This window comes from Sorex fumeus, unplaced genomic scaffold, assembly GCF_029834395.1.
Source record: "Sorex fumeus unplaced genomic scaffold, SorFum_2.1 ptg000003l, whole genome shotgun sequence".
In the NCBI taxonomy this organism is placed as follows: Eukaryota; Metazoa; Chordata; class Mammalia; order Eulipotyphla; family Soricidae; genus Sorex; species Sorex fumeus.
Window position 1 is genome coordinate 46186073 of NW_026606060.1, and position 17618 is coordinate 46203690.

The 17618-nt window shown below is 38.9% G+C and overlaps 1 protein-coding gene across 16 annotated transcripts in view; it reads right to left on the bottom strand.

Moving 5' to 3' along the window:
- ANKS1B (ankyrin repeat and sterile alpha motif domain containing 1B) overlaps positions 1–17618 on the bottom strand; it is a 1250258-nt gene that overhangs the window by 78197 nt on the left and 1154443 nt on the right. For 11 of the 16 annotated variants that reach the window (XM_056114274.1, XM_056114268.1, XM_056114295.1 and 8 more), the window contains 2 exons: positions 4913–5020; positions 2718–2897 (listed from right to left, as the gene is read on the bottom strand). In XM_056114274.1, the coding sequence (XP_055970249.1) occupies positions 2718–2897; positions 4913–5020 (288 nt within the window). The remainder of the gene's footprint in view (positions 1–2717; positions 2898–4912; positions 5021–17618) is intronic. The other 5 variants (XM_056114302.1, XM_056114289.1, XM_056114349.1 and 2 more) reach the window with 2 other exon arrangements.

Consider the following 17618-nt stretch of genomic DNA (forward strand, 5'->3'; position numbering starts at 1 on the left):
GCACAAAAATTTGTAAATCTGCAACTGTACCTCATGGTGTTTCACTAATAAAAATAAAAATAAAATAAAAAAATTTGAGGCACTGTGAAAAAAAAAGGAAGGCAAACTATGAATTACTGCAGCCACCCAGAATGTTAGCTTTCTTATCTGTGGCTAGAACTTAAAAACCTGGCAGGGACTCAAATAATTTGAAAGAAGTAGTAGGATTTTGAGGACATGGAGCTGTCTGAGTGATTTTCTCTTACTCCATTTTCCTTTCTTTTAGCAAAAAAGACAGCAAGGCTGAAAACGACTTCTGTGTCTTCATGGGAAACATACTGGTGAGGCACGCAGAAATCCAACAGCAGTCAGCCCCCTGGGAAAGACCCTTTGGGACAGATTTTCAGAGGCTGAGGTCTAGGTTGGAAGGAGGATAACTAGCTGCTTGCTTACAGGACCCGGAATGGCTAATTCTTTAGGGAGGTCCAGCATTATTGGTTGAACACATGACTTAAGGAAGAACATAGTCTAGAGAGTGTATAATAAATGGTCAAAAATGGATTTCAAAAACATTATTATAGTAAATAGCCTCCAAAAGGTAGAATAAAAGGGGGGAAAACCCAACTGAGCTTTTGTGTAGTGGGAAAAGACATACAAACAAAATTGTTCAAATACAAGTTACCAAATATTCCAGACTTGGGCAGATTAAAACCTTGACATGACACTAGTTTTTAAAGAAGTAAGTGTAGGCTCATTTTGTCATTTTTTTATGTTATTAGAGTAGGATACATTTTTAAAAAATGAACAAATGAAAAGCAGCAATTAACAGACCATTGAGTTGCAATTCAGAATGCCTTTAACCAATTGATTAGATTCCTACTTTCTGTGCAGCAAAGGTGCTGTACGGAGCAGCAGGCATGGGAAAGCTTCTAATAAGCTCCTCGTAGCTGATGGAGGCCTGTGTTCACATAAATCACTGAGAGTGGTGCACGTGAGGTAAACTAGCACAAGCACACAGACTAGAGCTCACCACCTCCCTTCTGTCTGCTTATCTTACTTATCTTTTGCTTGGGGACTTTCTCACCTGGCCAGAGAAAGTTCATTCAATTTTCTCACGGGTCAGACTGGAGTGAGTGGAAAAAGTACCTGTGCTAAAGGTACTACAGTCCTTAGCTTGTGAATCTTATGAAGACAGTAAGCCAGACAATCTCTCCAGCAATCTTCTGAGATTACATAGGCAGAAGAATAATCGATTTCCTCTTTGAAAAACTTGCACTATGTGGACAAATTTCATTAGATAATCAGCTTCAGATAGGTTATTGCTGAAGTTGGCAGTTAATATTAGTGAATGCTCATTAACCAACAATCCTCCTTTATCCATGGAAGAAAAGGGTTCAGCAAAGACCCAGTTTATTAATACGTAAAGACTACATGGTTCAAGGTTAAAATAAATCATGTCTCTAATAAGCTTTCAGTAGGGAAATTTAACCCTATATATGATACACAATTATGAACAAATAGCAGGAAAATATAAGAAAAATTTAGAAAAAATAGCTTTCAGGCTCTATATTTAAAAGGACATCAGTACAAATAATAAGGATTAAAAGACAATACCTAACAAAGGAAAGGGGACAATTATTCTTTTCTTGTCTCTCCTACATTTGCCATATCCTGTCAATAAAAGATTCTCCATAATCCTGACATTGTCATTCTCTGCACAGAGAACCCTGAGAACAATTCAATATTGAGAACACTGAAAGGAGACATATTATCCCGTGCCCTCTCTCTCCAGGGCATTTGAAGGCAGAATGCCATTCTTTCCAGAATATTCTCTTCATATTTTTCTTTTGTCTGCTGAAGCACGGAATATTTACCAAAGGCTTTTAAAAACAGAATCTCACCAAACAGTCGAGAGAAATATTTAACAACCAAGGCAAAGCAATTACAGTCAAATTTTCACCTCGAGATTCTCATCTTAGGTGTGGGAGGTAGAAAGAAGTCTCTTAACACATCATCTGAACCTGGAATGAGGATGAGAAGGGTTGACTTTGCCAATAGTTGTCAACAAACCCATGTCACAATCAATCTCAAGATGAGGCTGCAGACTTGACTGTCCAACAGAATGTGCAGTAACAACAGTGTCACCGCTGGTTGTGGCTGACTCAAGTTGCTAAGCTGTGATCTGCAGAAAGCCTAGACATAGATAGCAAACCCCCAAGTATGGGAAAGTCTGAGAAGAGCTGTCCTTTTCGGTTCTGCTGGAAATGGTGTCAATCTGCATCACCATTTTCAAGGTAACAAGAGGGGACAATGCAACTAATCCAATAGTGCAATTCTGTACAAATGTGCCAACTTGGAAGAAAATTCTTACTATGTGGTGTTAGCAGTTCCCCTGCCTTCTGCCCTGTTACTCAGCCAAGTTACAATTTATAATACAGACTATCAGGGTTTGTTCTCATTGTGAGTTGGTTCTTACGCAGTATTACTGCTTTTAGAGCAAAGATTTTCTAGGTGCAATAAACTAAGACATCGTTTCTTCAGTAGCAACCAATACAAAGGATGGGTGTATATGTTTTAGTCTAGTTCAGTCTAGGGAAGGAAGGCAATGGAATAAAATGATAAAATTCCAGTTAGGAGTGAACAGTCAGCATTCATTATAAGCTTATTGTTCAGTACTAAAATGCATCACTTGTTACGGGTGAAAGGCATAAATATCACAGAGGCTTTTGATACCTTACCTGAGCCATCTGCCTCTCCAGTTTTGATCGGGGAATATCATCAAAGTAGTTTTCATTTCGTCTCCTCCTTGCATCGCCCTGCATGATAATGTGAGGAACGTCTAGGGAGCCACCAGTGGTGTAAGTGCTTTGGCTAAGTGATGGAGACAACTGAGGAGGAGTGTGATTACCACTGGGTTCCTGAATGGAAATACATCATGAAATAAATACCATGTTCTCGTGGCTGACCTTTGGTTTCAAAATTGTGAAATACTGACAAGACACACTGGGTGTGGGGAGCCACTTTTGCATCAACTGCCAAGGAATGATGACATCCCACCATTTTATGAATGGCCCAATTCAGTCAGTACTTGCCCCCCTCCCCAACATTTTTTTTCAAAGAGTTAAAGTACAAAGCATCAGTCTCTGTTTCCTGAATCAGTACTGGATGACAGCAAAAGAGAGAAGCATGCCTTTGGTGGGTTTCCCCAACACTTTTGTGTATGTTTATAGGAGGAGGGATTGTGTCTTCAGGTCGGTCCTCAACAGGGTGAAAACTAGGATGGGGCCTAGGGAGTCTTGATCCTCCATCCAAGAGTGGTCTGGCAATCAGGCAGGAGAGAGGACACGATATGGAAACAGCATGTCACACGCACAGACTGCAGAGCCATGCATATAATGACAGAGGATGCGTTTCAACGGCAAAGACAACTCAAGCTGAGGGAAACTGGCTCAAAGTAAGGTTATTTGTGCCCGATGGAGGGTTTTTGTGTTTCCAAGTCAGAGGAGGATTGAACAGAACTGATTTTCTGGGACCCCATTGCTCTGGCCACCCCCTGATAGAATAATGTCCTGCATATTTTCCTGGAAATCTCTGTTTTTGGTCTGTTTGTTATTCCCTTAATTTTTTTTCCAGGGAACCAGAGAGAGAAAGTCAGAAGAGGAAGGAAAGATTAAATTAAGTAGTAGGAAATTACTCCTCTCGGGTCATATTAGTATGGTTACCCAGTTGGTGCTCAAATCTCTCTTCCCTTCTGTAGCCAAGTGAAGGCAAGACAACAATTACAGTCTATTCTCATTTCTCTTCACAATTTATTTGAGTCTTCTTTTACTGAGGGAGAAAATTAGGTCCCATATCTACTTTCACTAGTCCCAAACCACTCAACTATTCTCCAAATTTCTTAGCGTATCCCAATTCTCCTCCTAATCAATTTCCCCCATGGCACCCTTTGCCTGCATCCCTTAAAATCTTTATGTATTTTTCTTCTCATTTAAAAGACAATCAGATGAAAATCTTAACAACTCCCTTCCTGCATGACCCCCTGCTAACTTTGTCAGCCTCGGTGCTGTTTGCTGGAGTTTCGTGATAAGGGGTGTTCCACAGCGTTTTATTGCTGACAGCTCCATCTATGTGCCATTGCTGGTGCTCATTATTGCTACTTTCCTGACACTCTCTGAAAGAGAATTGACAAAACCAAGCAAGCATGGGTCGAAATAAATAACGGATCTGGAGTTCTTCAACTGGTCATGGAGCTCTAGCTCTCTGAAGGATTTCAAAACAATATATTTTTTTAAAGTTCAGCAACTGTGGGGTTCTCCTTCCCACTGCTATTTTGCCTGGGAATTGTCTCTCTCATTTTCCTTCTTCGTTCTTTCCTTCCTTCTCTCTTTCCTTTATTTTTCCCTTCCTTTTACAGTTTTACCCTAGGTTTTCTCCCTCATCTTCATGTTTTTAAAATGAGTTGAAATAGCAAATTCAGTAGCTTCTCTATTCTAAATGTTCAAAGTAGGACAATTTTCACTTTTCACTTCTTCAAATTTTCATTTCTTCAAAAAAAAAGACCTGAAGTTAATTTTTAATGGCTCTTAATAGTGGTCTTTGGTGTATTTTCTATACGGGGGTCTGAGGAATTTGGCAGAGAATCATTTTCTATCTTATGTAGATGGGACAAAAGGGAGTAGTTCTTTAAATGTGGTTGGTCAAAAGTACGTCTGAATCTCAAAAATATGCATTTCTCCAATGCAGGGGAAGAAAATAAATCTTATTTTATAAAGCACAATCAAAGCCAGTTGCTTTATTTGATGATAAAGTAAGCTCTCTGGAAAACAGCTTGTACTTCTTGATCCATAGCTTTGGTCATTTTTATTTTATCACACAAAAAACTGTTTCAGGAGAATATTGGAGAACAAAAGGAACATAGATGCTGGGTGCTTACCCTGAGGGTGATGGAGCGTGGGGGCTTCTGGGGAGGATCCTCGTGTAGCCTGTCTCCCAGAGATGCCAAAATACGTTTCCTGTGGCCAATCAAACTGATTTTTAAAACCTGAAATGAAATATATTTAGATTTAATATTTCAACAGAGAAAAATAACTTTTATTTGTCCTAAAAGATGGTGTGAGAAATATATGTACACACATTATATTTATATAATATATACATATAATATCTACCATCTATCTATCTGTCTGTCTGTCTGCCTATTAGTTCAATGATAAGGTTATAGTATTGTTCAAGTTTCTGGCATTGATGCACAAAGATACTGCCCATTCACACCACCAAAGTGCCCATGACCTGCTCCCATCCCATTGTCCACTTTGGTCCAATAGTCCTTCCCTCCCACCTCACGTCCATTATTTGTTTATCAATAGTTATAGTTTCGGTGTATACTATTATTTCCCTTAGTATCATTCGTGTGCTAGAAAGTTCCACTTTCCACAAAGTCACCTTCAGCGACACGAGAAACAAGGTGTGACCTCAGGTCTAAAGAGTCAGGAATGGTGCTGAGAAAGTCTGGGGTGACTTAGTGGCAGGCATAGAGAGACCGCCCTGCTTCCACTCTAGATGCCTCAGAGATCCATTCTTTGCTCTGCTGTCACAAAATCTGCCCAAACCATGTGATCCATTTTATTCCTAAGCAGCTAAAGAGGAGCTTAGATTCCCATTGCTCTTAGAACACGATCTTAGTCCTGACTTGACCTCAAAGTCCAACTGGGCTGGTAGAGTCCTGTATCTCTCTGGGTTTGTCCCATTCCATTCAGAATGATATGTTACAATGGCCTCTGTTTCTCAAACTTTCCTAATGAGACAGGAGAGCATCTAGCATGAATGTGGGGTGCAGTTGAGCTATTTAGGAAAGAAATCAGAAAACTCTCCCTTTTTTGAAAAAAATCTTTGATGAAGACACCATAGAGCTTAACAATCTACAAGGTTCTGCTCATATCTTAAGTGAACATCTATACCAAGAACAAGGAATGTTGTAACTTATCATTTAACATGTTAACCTCAGTTACCTTTCATTTGCATCTCTGATCAGTTTCCATTTTTGATCAAGGTTTTCTTATGAGCCCACACATAATGCTCAGAAGTATGACTATTAGTTTCTGCCATCAAAACTAACGAGTTACAAATGAGGGGCACCCAAGGGGTGAAAATAGAAAGGCCTAAGCTGGTTAGAACCAGATGAAAGGACCAAGTCACTTATTTTCACTATATGCTCATTATATTAATTTAAAAAAATCAGACCCATGGTGCTGTAAGGGCAAAACTGACGCCATGACAGGCAGCAGAAATCAGCAAAATCAGCTAGGCCTCAGGTTCAGTTACAAGAACTAAAACAGCTTCAGTTTCCCAGCAATAAAACAATGCGTAACTAGCCAACCTGAACCCACCTGGGAAAGTTCCTGTGCCCAGCAAGTGGGCTCAATCAATCAATTCTCACAATTCCCCAGAAACTGCGTTTTGTTAACCCTAAAAAGAATGAGTAGCATATGTTACCATAAACTGTTACTGGAAACTATTGTTTAACTATAGCCTGACCACTGTTACCCTAGACACTTGCCAAAACACCTTTGTTTGGTAATTAGATAAGGTTTTTTTCTGAAACAATAAGGCATGTACAGCTTATGTAATCAAACCCTATATAAACTGCTTGCTGTCTGAAGTCAAGGTCACTATCAAGAGAACACTCTAGGTGAGACAGTTGACCCCAGGATACTGGAATAAAACTCCTTCTGCTTTTGCATTATCGAGTTAGTTTTTCTGTCTGTCTTGCCACTTATGAACCCAGAATCCCCGGCTTAACAGTGCCATGGCAGGTACATTTACCTTGGTTACCTCTGGAAGCATCGAAACACGGTTAAAATCTTAGCGGTACTTTGGGGCCAGAGACATAGTACAGTGGATAAGGTGCTTGCCGTCCTTGCAGCTGATCTGGGTTTGATTCTCAGCACTCCTTAGGATCCCTCAAGCCTACCAAGAGTGATCTCGGAGAACTCTCTGAGGAGTAAAGTCTGAGCAGGCTGGGTGTGGCCCCCAAACAAACAATATCTGAGTGGTGCTTCGCCTCTGGGCAATCATCATTCCCCGCCTCCCAACCTCCCTATTTTCTGAAATCTGATTCATATTTGCCCCTTATTGTTTCCCCCATTTATAATCCATATAACCTTAAAAGTTTTGTAGAAACAAACTCCTTTAGAGTGCATATGCATTCTGACACGAGTGTGTACTCTAGCTTCTAAGAAATGATTTATCTTAATACAATGCTACTCCCATTAGGTTATGCTTACACTCTGATTCTTTAATGTATATGTTGCTTTAGTAAACTGCTTCCTGTATTATTTTTCTGGCTTTTGAATTTTTTTCCTGTGGCAAAGTCAAGAATCTGGACTCCTGGGGAAGAATGAAAGCTTTAAGCCCTGATCTGTTTTACTCACAACAAACCATACTCATTCTTGCCTTGGGGCTTCTACTTCTGTCTCTCCATATGCTTGAATCACCTTCAACTCCCCTGTGCCCCCAAACCTCCCCACCCACTCCTCAAAAGAACTGTCCTCATGAGCTACCCTGTGATCCTTTTTACAGTTCTCTGAAGCAATTTTATACGTTTAGACTTTGTATACTGTTCTTCTCAGGACGACCTCCTGAGAGCAGGGTCCTAGTATATCTTTATTTCTATGGGCCCCCTCCCCTCAACTGCCAAATCTATATTTAAAGTGATAGGGGCTCAACAAATAGGAAAGACAGACTGCTAATATAGAAAATAGCAAGTAGGCTTAGAATAAAGTACTATCTTCTGTTTTGGGGGAGTGTGTGGGGGTCACACCTAGCTGTGCTCAGGGTTTACTCTTGATTCTATGCTTGGGATCACTCCTGGTAGGCTGGGGGGCGGGACACGTAGGGTTCTGGGAATCAAACACAGATTAGCTGCAAGCAAGGCAAGCCTTACCCACTGTACTATCTCTCTGGCCTCAAAGCACCACTCAAATTTTAACCATGTTTCGATGCTTCCAGAGGTAACCAAGGTAAATGTAACTGCCATAGCACCACTGAGTCTGATTTTTTTAATTAATATAATGAGCATATAGTGAAACCAGGGTTATCTATAAGTGATTTGGTCCTTTCATCTGGTTCTAACTGGCTTGGGCCTTTGGTGGCCCGCATTTGTAACTCATTAGTTTTGATAGCAGAAACATATCATAATTCTGGGCATTATGTGTGACCTCACAAGAAAACTGGCTCTATGCTCAGGATTTCTCCTGGTGTGGCTTCGGGAACCATATAGGATGCTAGGAACCAAACCCAGGTTAGCCCCATCCAAGGCAACCCCTCTACCACTGTATTATCTCTAACCTCTCAAGCACTGTCTTTTTGCAGGAGACTTAGTATTCCCAGGAGGGATTTTGAGACTTACAGTGCTACAAAAGACATCGTAGAAGATATGACAAAGACACCAGGACTTGCAGTCAACCCCAGTCCCTACTCTGTCTGAGGTCTTACAAATGCTACCACTCTTCTATCCTACCAATAACTCTCATTGGAAGGGATTCTTCCTGATTTACAGATGAAGGACTGAGATTCTGGGCGATAAGGTTACCAGGATGTGGTGGCTGTGGAATTTGAATTGGTTTGCCTAATTTCAAAGCTTGTTTTACCCCAAAGCAAAATGAAAACTTGGGGACATATCTCCAAATATTATTGACTTTTAACAACATATTAAAATAGGCATGCAGCCAACATGGCCGACCCGAGTTCGATTCCTCCGCCCCTCTCGGAGAACCCGGCAAGCTACCGAGAGTATTCAATATGCCAGACACAGTAACAACAAAGTCTCCAATGGAGACGTTACTGGGCCCGCTCGAGCAAATCGATTATCAACGGGAGGGCCTTTACTTTCATTAAAGCAATATTTACCCCTTCCCTGCCCATGTGAATTTAGAGGAAAGACACCTTTTGCTGGAGAGCCAGTTCCTAAGTATATTACCCCTATGCAGATTTCATTTAGAAATTTTTATTTCTTAGGGTTTTAGTTTAATTTTTAATTCTTCTTAATGATAGTGTTTTCATGCGTACATTGTTCCAACTCTATAGCCCTCCATCAGAGTATCCCCTCCCAACTGAAGTCCATTCCACCCATTCCCTTCCATCCGTCCCCATGCCCCCAGTAAGCTCAGTTCTGCTGTCTTTATGTAAATAATATTTTCAAAAGTCTTCACTTTTCAAGTATTTGACAGCTTTTTTTAAAAATTGGGGCTCTCCCAGGCAGCACTGGGGGAGCGGAGATGTGGTTCTGGGGACTAAATCTGGGTCTCACACATGATATGCCTGTGTTCTGCCACCTGAGCCCTCTCAGCCTTATTTTCAAGTTGTAAGAGGGAAAAATTGGGTATTTCTCTGGCATTCACACTGTGCCACCTTGAATTTTATTTCCCTGCTTGTCAGCCAGTTGATCTTTGTCAGTTAGCCTATCTACCTGTTTGTCAGTAAGCCTGTCTGCCTCTTTGTCAGTTAGCTTGATGACCTGTTTGTCAGTTAGCCTATTTACTTGTTTGTCAGCCTGATTACCTGTTTGTCAGTTAGCCTATTGCTTAAACTGATTTCCATTTTAAACTAGCATTGTGACCTTTTCATGTCCATTCTCTGATCCATGCCTGTTAATGGCAGGAAAATGTTAATAAAGATGAATGTCTACATCCACCCTATCCCTAGGATTTTAGAAAACCTACCTCTTTCCAGATTGCTGGATCTTTATCTGTGAAGTTTGCTTTCACAAAGCAGGTTCTCTTCCCTACAGATCAGTTTAGATGACTTCTGCTACACCTTCTCCTGCCCTGTTACAAATTGTTCACAATATTCCAGGCATAAGAGAACCAGGAAACAAATTGCTCACAATATTCCAGGTATATATGAACCATGGAATTAGCGACATTATTTTCTGCTCTTAATGCTACCCTCTTCCTCCTAGCCTTAAATGCCCTTCCTAAGTGCTTTTGATTTCTGGCTGTCCTTTTAGCTGCATTAGGAATAACTAGCAACGCCCCTGCCCCCCTATGGCCCAAAGCTGGCTGCAAAAATCTCATGTTATAGCTGATAGTTCAAAGCCCTTTAATCTTGGAAAGGGGATTTGAATGATTTCTCCTTATATTCCTTATCTTACAGATGCCCATGCAGAAGCCCATCTGCCAAACTCCTGCCCACTCAGAGTCCTGTGTTATATTTCTGCATTTAATTAGCCAGTTTGGCATTTCACTACCTGGAGGAGCTTGACAGTTTTTGAAAAAGTGGGATTTCATCATTTACTTCTTTCAGATGATTTGTAAATCTGCTAGATAAGCATGTCTCAATGCAGGCAGCAACTGTTTATATAATCCAGAGAAATACACTTATATTCCTCTTGTTCATCATCTTCTTTTGGGGGGGGCATGCTCTGTTTTGCTTAGGGCTTACTCCTGGGCTCTGTGCTAAAGGAATTACTCCTGGTGGGATTCAGGGACCATACAGGATGTTGGGGATTGATCCCTGGCAGGCTGCATGAAAGACAAGCACCCTCTCTGCTGCACTATCTCTTCAGCTCTTACTTGTATTCTTGCATTTCTTTTTGTTAAGCATCAGGATAAAAACCTTTTTAAAAAAATTTTTGAAAAATATAAAATTAGTCTTTTCAAGTGTATTTTGCAAATCTAAAATCACTACTTTGGATCAGAGAGATAGTGGAACAGGTAGCAGCGCATCCCTTGCATGCACCTGAACTTGTTTCAAGTCTCAGCACCATGTGGTCCCCGAAGTATCATTGGATGTAGCTATGACATCCCATAAGCATCACTGGGTGTATTCCTGGGGACCTCGATTGTTACTAAGATGGTCCTCTTGATCCCTGGCACCCCAGAACTCTGGCATTGTATACCAGTTGGCCAAGAAATGCTGGGAGTGGCCTCCAGGTCCCCTAGGCATTAACTGGGAGGTACCCACATCAATAATAAAATGATTATAGTTTCTTATTCTGTTTAATTCCTACTTATTTTGCTATAGGCTTCTATTTAATATACAATTCCTCCCACAAAACCCACACTACCTATCTTCCAACAGGGAAGAGGAGCTGTGCATGTCTTACCTGCTCCATTCTCTCTCTCTGACCAGGTGTCATGATTTTACACTTGAGCTTTTGAGTCTTGCCAAGTCATGCTTTTATAGTAATAAACGCATTCAAAATTATTTTAACAAATAACTGACATTAAATAATAAATCACTGTAGCAAATGGACTAGTGTGATCTCTATTGCTGCGTTTGGTTTATTCTTCCACAGTTCAAGCTGGAGCAAGTTATCTAACTCCTTTGATCTCTCTTTTCTCACCTATAATGCAGGTGAGTGATTGCCAATTTCAAATTGTGGGAGGTAAAGAGTGAAATTGTGAGGACGGTCACAGTGTCTGGCATGAGGAAGATGCAACGGTCACAATGTGGTTATTATAGGTAGTGGATTCAAAGCACACATGGCAATCTTGATCTAGAAAAACGGACTGAGTTGTCTTAATAAAGTTAATCATGTCCAAAATAGCCTGGTTTTACATGAAGAGACTTGAATAATGCTGGAAATACCTTTACTGAAGAGACGTGTGGGTAGAACTGGGTCTGGCCTCTAGCTTAGTATTAGTTTAATACTGATCCTAAACTAAAAGAATAGATGCAATTATCTCCTGTACATGCTGATAGGCAGTATACAAAAGCACTTATCTACACATAAGTTTCAATGCTGCTATCTCCATACCCAGGAGAGGTTACAGAGACAGACAGACGGAATAAACACATTAATACAGTTAATTCACGTCAAGAAAATTACATAACTCCTGTTATTTATTAGAAATAACAATTACCAAATTAAAGAAGATAAATCATTGATTATATATTTATTTTTTGTCAGAGTTGTGCTATAAACTATTCTAAGGATACCTCATACATGTACAAAATCTTATTTACTACTTAAAATACTATTAACATTATTATTCTCAACCCATTTTATTTATTAATTTAATTATTTTTTTTTTACAAAGTTGTTCATGATTGGATTTTAGTCATACAGTATTCCAACACCATCCCTCCACCAGTGTATATTTCTCAGCCACCAGTGTCCCCAGGTTCTCTCCCATCAAGCCCACACTACCCACCCCTGCCTGCCTCTATGGCAGGCACTTTTCTTCTTCCTCTATCTACTTTTGGGCACTGTGTCTCAATCCGTTTTAGATATACAAAACCTGGGACTTGGATCTACTGAGTAACTTGTATGTGGTCATCTTGTTAATTGGTTTTATAGCCTGGGTTTAAATATGCTCTTTATCAATATGGAAACCTCTTCAAAAAATAGGATAGAACTCCAATACAATCCAGTGATACTACATCTACCCCCAAAACACAAACACATTACCACATATTAATTAGAAAGAATATATGCACAATATATGCACACCTAAGTTCATCGCAGAGCTTAGAACAATAGCCAAGGTATAGAAACTACCCAAATGCCCAATTTCAGAATGGAGTTAGAAGTAGTAGTATATATACATAATGGAATCCTCTAAGAAAGTTCTAAGAAGGAATAAAATCATGCAATTTGTCTCAACACCGATGGATATTGAGGATATCACACTGAGTGAAGTCAGAAGGAAAGGGATAGACACAGAATTATCTCTCATATGTGGGACTTAAAGATACACAGGAAGGCAGCAACAAAGGTAACACAATGGGAGTACAGATCCAGAGAACTGAATTGGTATGGTGGGATTGAAAGAGAGGGGCACTGGAGTCCTTGGGGAAGGGAGGTAGGCACACTGGTAATGGATATAGTGTTGGAATAATGTGCAAAGGAAACCATCAAAAGTACAGTAAATTACAGAAACTCAATAAACTGAAAAATCTGCTTTTAAAGGTTTTTTAGATGGTTAGTGTGATCAAACCAACTGTGATCAAGGTTTATTCCTCACTCTATGCTCAGGGATCACACTTGGTAGGTATAGGGGCACTGTAAGTGGTGATGGGGACTCAACCTGGGTCAGCCACATGCAAGGCAAATACCTTACCCCATGTACTACTTCTCTGGCTCTTAGTCCTGCTTTTTAACCTATTCTTTAGCATCCCCGTGTGAATCTTAATATATTTTTGTCTTGGCTGAACTATCGGCTATACCTGTTACCTAACTACTACTGGTTATATCTACTACTAAAGACTAATCAGATAGTAAACCTTAATTTTTCAAAAAACTAGAACAAGTTATTATAGTAGAGAGAAATTCTATGTTTTTTGTTACTGCTTGTAAGTTAATTGCATATAAACAAATGGTGCTGTTTTATTTTGAGTTATCATATTCAAAGTACTCATATTTGATCTTGAATACAAAAAAACTACAAACCAAAAGATCTTAGGCAGGACATTATACAATTCCTTTGAATTACATATATAAACAAAGCATTGGGAATCTTCATAGTCCAAGATTTAATCCAAATTGGCTAATTTAATCCAACCTGGCTAATTTGGATTAAAGTAGAAAAGTAGGTGATATTTAGCTTTAAAACTCCCAAGTTAACATTAAAAAATACAACATATGAACAATAGAAAGAATATTACAGAGAAAGTCATTTTGGAAAAGTGAAGTCCAAAAGCAATTGTGTTTGCCTTGAGAAAACTGCTTAACAGCCATCATCATTGCAAGCAGATAGGGAAGTTGTGTATCCTATAACTGATAACTAATCAGATAGTAAACCTTGAGTTTTCAAAAGGCTAGAGTAGCAGTTATTATACTATAGGGGAATTCTATGGTTTTCATTACTGCTTGTAAGTTAACTGCATGTAAAAAGGTGCCCAAGAGGAATAAAGGTACATATTGGGGATTTGATTATTTTGAAAAGTCGACACAATTCAATTCAACTGAAAAAACATTATTGAGTTTCTGCCACACATTCTTTGAAGATTCAGAGGGGAAACTCAGAGAAATTAGGTACAAAGAACTACAATGTCAAACCATTAACAGAAAAATTATTATACACATGAGCATAAGAATGTTCCTCTAACTGCTGAGTTTCAATATATAAGAAATAAAAGTTATTGCATGTTTTCTTAATGGTTGTTTTTATTACTGCTATCATGAGAAATGCGGGTCAAAGGCAAGGAATATTGTTGAAACAACACAGCCTGTGGCAGATTAGAATCCATTCATCAGAAGAATAGCTGCTTCTAGGGATATTCTACAATATCAATTAAACAGGACAATTTTGGATATCTCACTGCACATCCCAACAATAGGGGAATAACTGTGTGAGTGACAATGCTGTAATATGTCACTATCATTTATGTGTCTGGATTTGCTGTAGGAATTCCACTAGACACTGTAACATTCTTCTTGCTCTTAATAGCTTAAATCAGAATATGTGTCATAGCAATACTGAAAATCAGTTCATATAATTTTTTCCTTGTAATTTGATAGGAAAAATATGTTTAATTTAATATTATATAAACTACACACCCGTTTTCCATATCTACTTTTGAAAAATTGAAATATCCTTTGAATTTTATGACAATTCTTCTTTCCCACAATAGAGGTAGAAGATACATTCTTATATTTTCTAAATAAGAGAATGAGTTATATAAGCTATGAGTATTTAGATATACTTTTTTTCATTTCCTCCCCATGCTTATGCATTGCAGTGGTCATAGAGTTTTCACTTAAAATTTTTCACTCAATACAAAAGCTAAAGAAATTACTTACATATGCACAGCAGACATTTGGAGTAACTCCCCATTACCATATTGTTATATTAATACTTTGAGAGAATAGCGCCATAATTCATTAACTATTCTTTGTATGGTTGGAAATTTGGTTTGAGCTTTCTTTTGGGATATCAAATTATTAATTTGCCCCCAATAAACTGTAAGATTATAGACATGGTATTTTCAGTGCCATGTCTGCACAGACTGGAGAATGCTACAAGAATTCATTTGAGTCCTGAAGAGAAGTCATATAGTGACAGTCTGTCTCCATGTTCTGCATGAAATCTCAATCCACTGATTGCCGGCTGGACCAAGTCCTCTGGGGAAAATCACAAATTCACATAATATTCCTCAGTGTCACATTTGTATCTGTTATATTTTGGAGTTCAGCTTTAGCTGACAGACGTGTGATAACACATGTGTTGGAATCCTCCAGAGATTACACATGCAGCTGGGCTGAGCACAGGAGCCATTTGACATCTCATCACAATGGGATAACATTCTTTTGGTTTCTTGAGTTTTCTTTATTCTTATATGATTAATTTAAAAATTATAGTTTAGGTAACATGGTCAACATGCACTAGTTAACTTTGATGGTTTTGATGTACAAAGTGTGTCCCTCCACGCTCCACCAAAATGCATATGACCCTTCACCATCATGTTCATGTCACTTCTTATTCATATCTTTAGTTCTCCTCCTGCCTCTTCCCCACCGCTTGATACTCTCAGCTTTGTCATTGCTCAGTACTGTCCAGTTCCTTGTTTTGTGTCTCTACCAGAGACGAATGAGACCATCTGGTATTTTTCTTTCTTCTGATTTAACATGATACCCTCCAATTCCATTCATGTTGCAGCAAAATGTGAGATTACATCATTTCATACAGCTGCATAGTATTCCATTGTGATATATAATGGGGTTTTGCTATTTAGGTTTGTTGTTCTCTAGGTTTTGTTATTTATTGGATTTCTATTTAGGGAGAAAATCTGATTTCATTTTCTTTGAAGGTATTAGGATGAAAGGGCTTCATCTTGTGTTTGAACCTCCCTTCTGTTTTGAGGTGGTAGAATATTCCCTTTTCTTTTCTAGATATTTGCCAAATAAGGAAAGTGGCTCCCATGGAAATCTAGAGTCTTCATCTGGCTGTAGCGTGAAATCTCCTTGATCAATTGTGAGTGTTCAGAGGAGATCCCTGTGTTTTTTAAATGGCCAGAATAGGAGTGAAATTGGAAATGTATCTCTTTATTTTTCTCTGCTGTACTAGCACTGTAATTAAAGCTAAAAGAATTCTCTCCTTTCGTTCCACCAGAAAGCATCAAGGCAAAAATGGCTGTGTGTCATCCAATTCCAACTACCATAATTTTAGAAAACCTTTATTGAACCTGATTTTTTTTTTTTTTGCTTTCTGGGTCACACCCAGTGATGCTCAGAGGTTATTCCTGGCTTTGCACTCAGGAATTACTCCTGGCGGTGCTTTGGGGACCATGTGGGATGCCGGGGATCGAACCTAGGTTGGCTGCGTGCAAGGCAAACGCCCTACCCACTGTGCTATCGCTCCGGCCCCTGAACCTGATTTTTGGCTGTGACATTTTCTCTTTTATTTCTTGGACTATAAGATTCTATATTTGGCATGATATAGTAGATAAAAGACCTTCTAAAGCCAAAAGTCATGATACTTGGTTCTTCCCTTGACATTGTAGCTAAGTGAACTTTAGCATCTCTGAGCTCTGATAATAAATAGCCAACAATAATTCACTTGAAAAAAATTATGTGATTAGTGGGCAATAAAGGAACACTATCCAATCCTCTTGAATTTCCAATATAATAGACTGAAAAAATACTGGAAAAAATGTGTTATATATACAAATATATATACACACATATATACACCCTCCTATCCACCTTTCTACCTACCTACTTATGTATCATATATATATATATATATATATATATATATATATATATATGCCTACTCAGCTTTCCCAGATTAAATGCAATTGCTGTGAATTAAATGAGAATGATCAGGAAATGGTCTGACACTAAACCAAAGAATTATTTCCCTTTTAAATATAATGGGAACTTAAAGTTTTTAATCTTATCTTTGAATAACTTTATAGGCAAAAAGGTAAGATTTTCTTTGTTATTTTGATATGCTATTAGAGCTATTTCTGGAGGAGATATTAGATCAAGAACCATGCTTTTCTAGCCTTCTATCCTATTATCTAAAAAAATTATTTTCACCAGCTGAAGTTCTTCCACATTTTTAAGTGTGCTAAGCACTTCTCATTGGCCCCAATACACCACACCTCGGCATATTCTAGAATATCCTTGCCCTCCTTTTCATTAGAGTCTTGCAAGGATAAAATTAAAGTCCACCACTTAATGTTTTCTTGTACAGCAACTCTTCTCTCTGAAATTCTCTCATTGTTGTGACTTGCCGGGTGGTCTTTACAACCTGGTTTGTCCTGGCAGGTCCTGGGGGCTTTCGTTCTGTGTATCTGTGTTTCACCTGTTCCACCAGAGTGTAAGTTCTGAAGTCAGAACCCTTGTCACTCAAGTCCCTCTTGCATCTAGCACTCCAACACACCTTAAAGTTGCATCCCTGAACCTGCAGATCTGATTCCCAATAAGGGAGAAAACAACACCAATTGGGGAGGTGTCTCTTAAAGGCAAAGAGAAAAAGGATAGAATCCCTCTATCCATTTCTTTCTCCTTCAGTCTAGAAAGGTGACTCTTTCTGCTGACCTTTAGACCCTCACTTCCTTTTCACTATCTTTCACGAATTGTCTTACTCCCGACCAGACCAACCACTGCTGTTTTTTTTGACCTTGAACACATCTCAGAGCAAAAGCAGTAGCATCATTTCTCTGACTAGATTTTACAAATCTTTTCT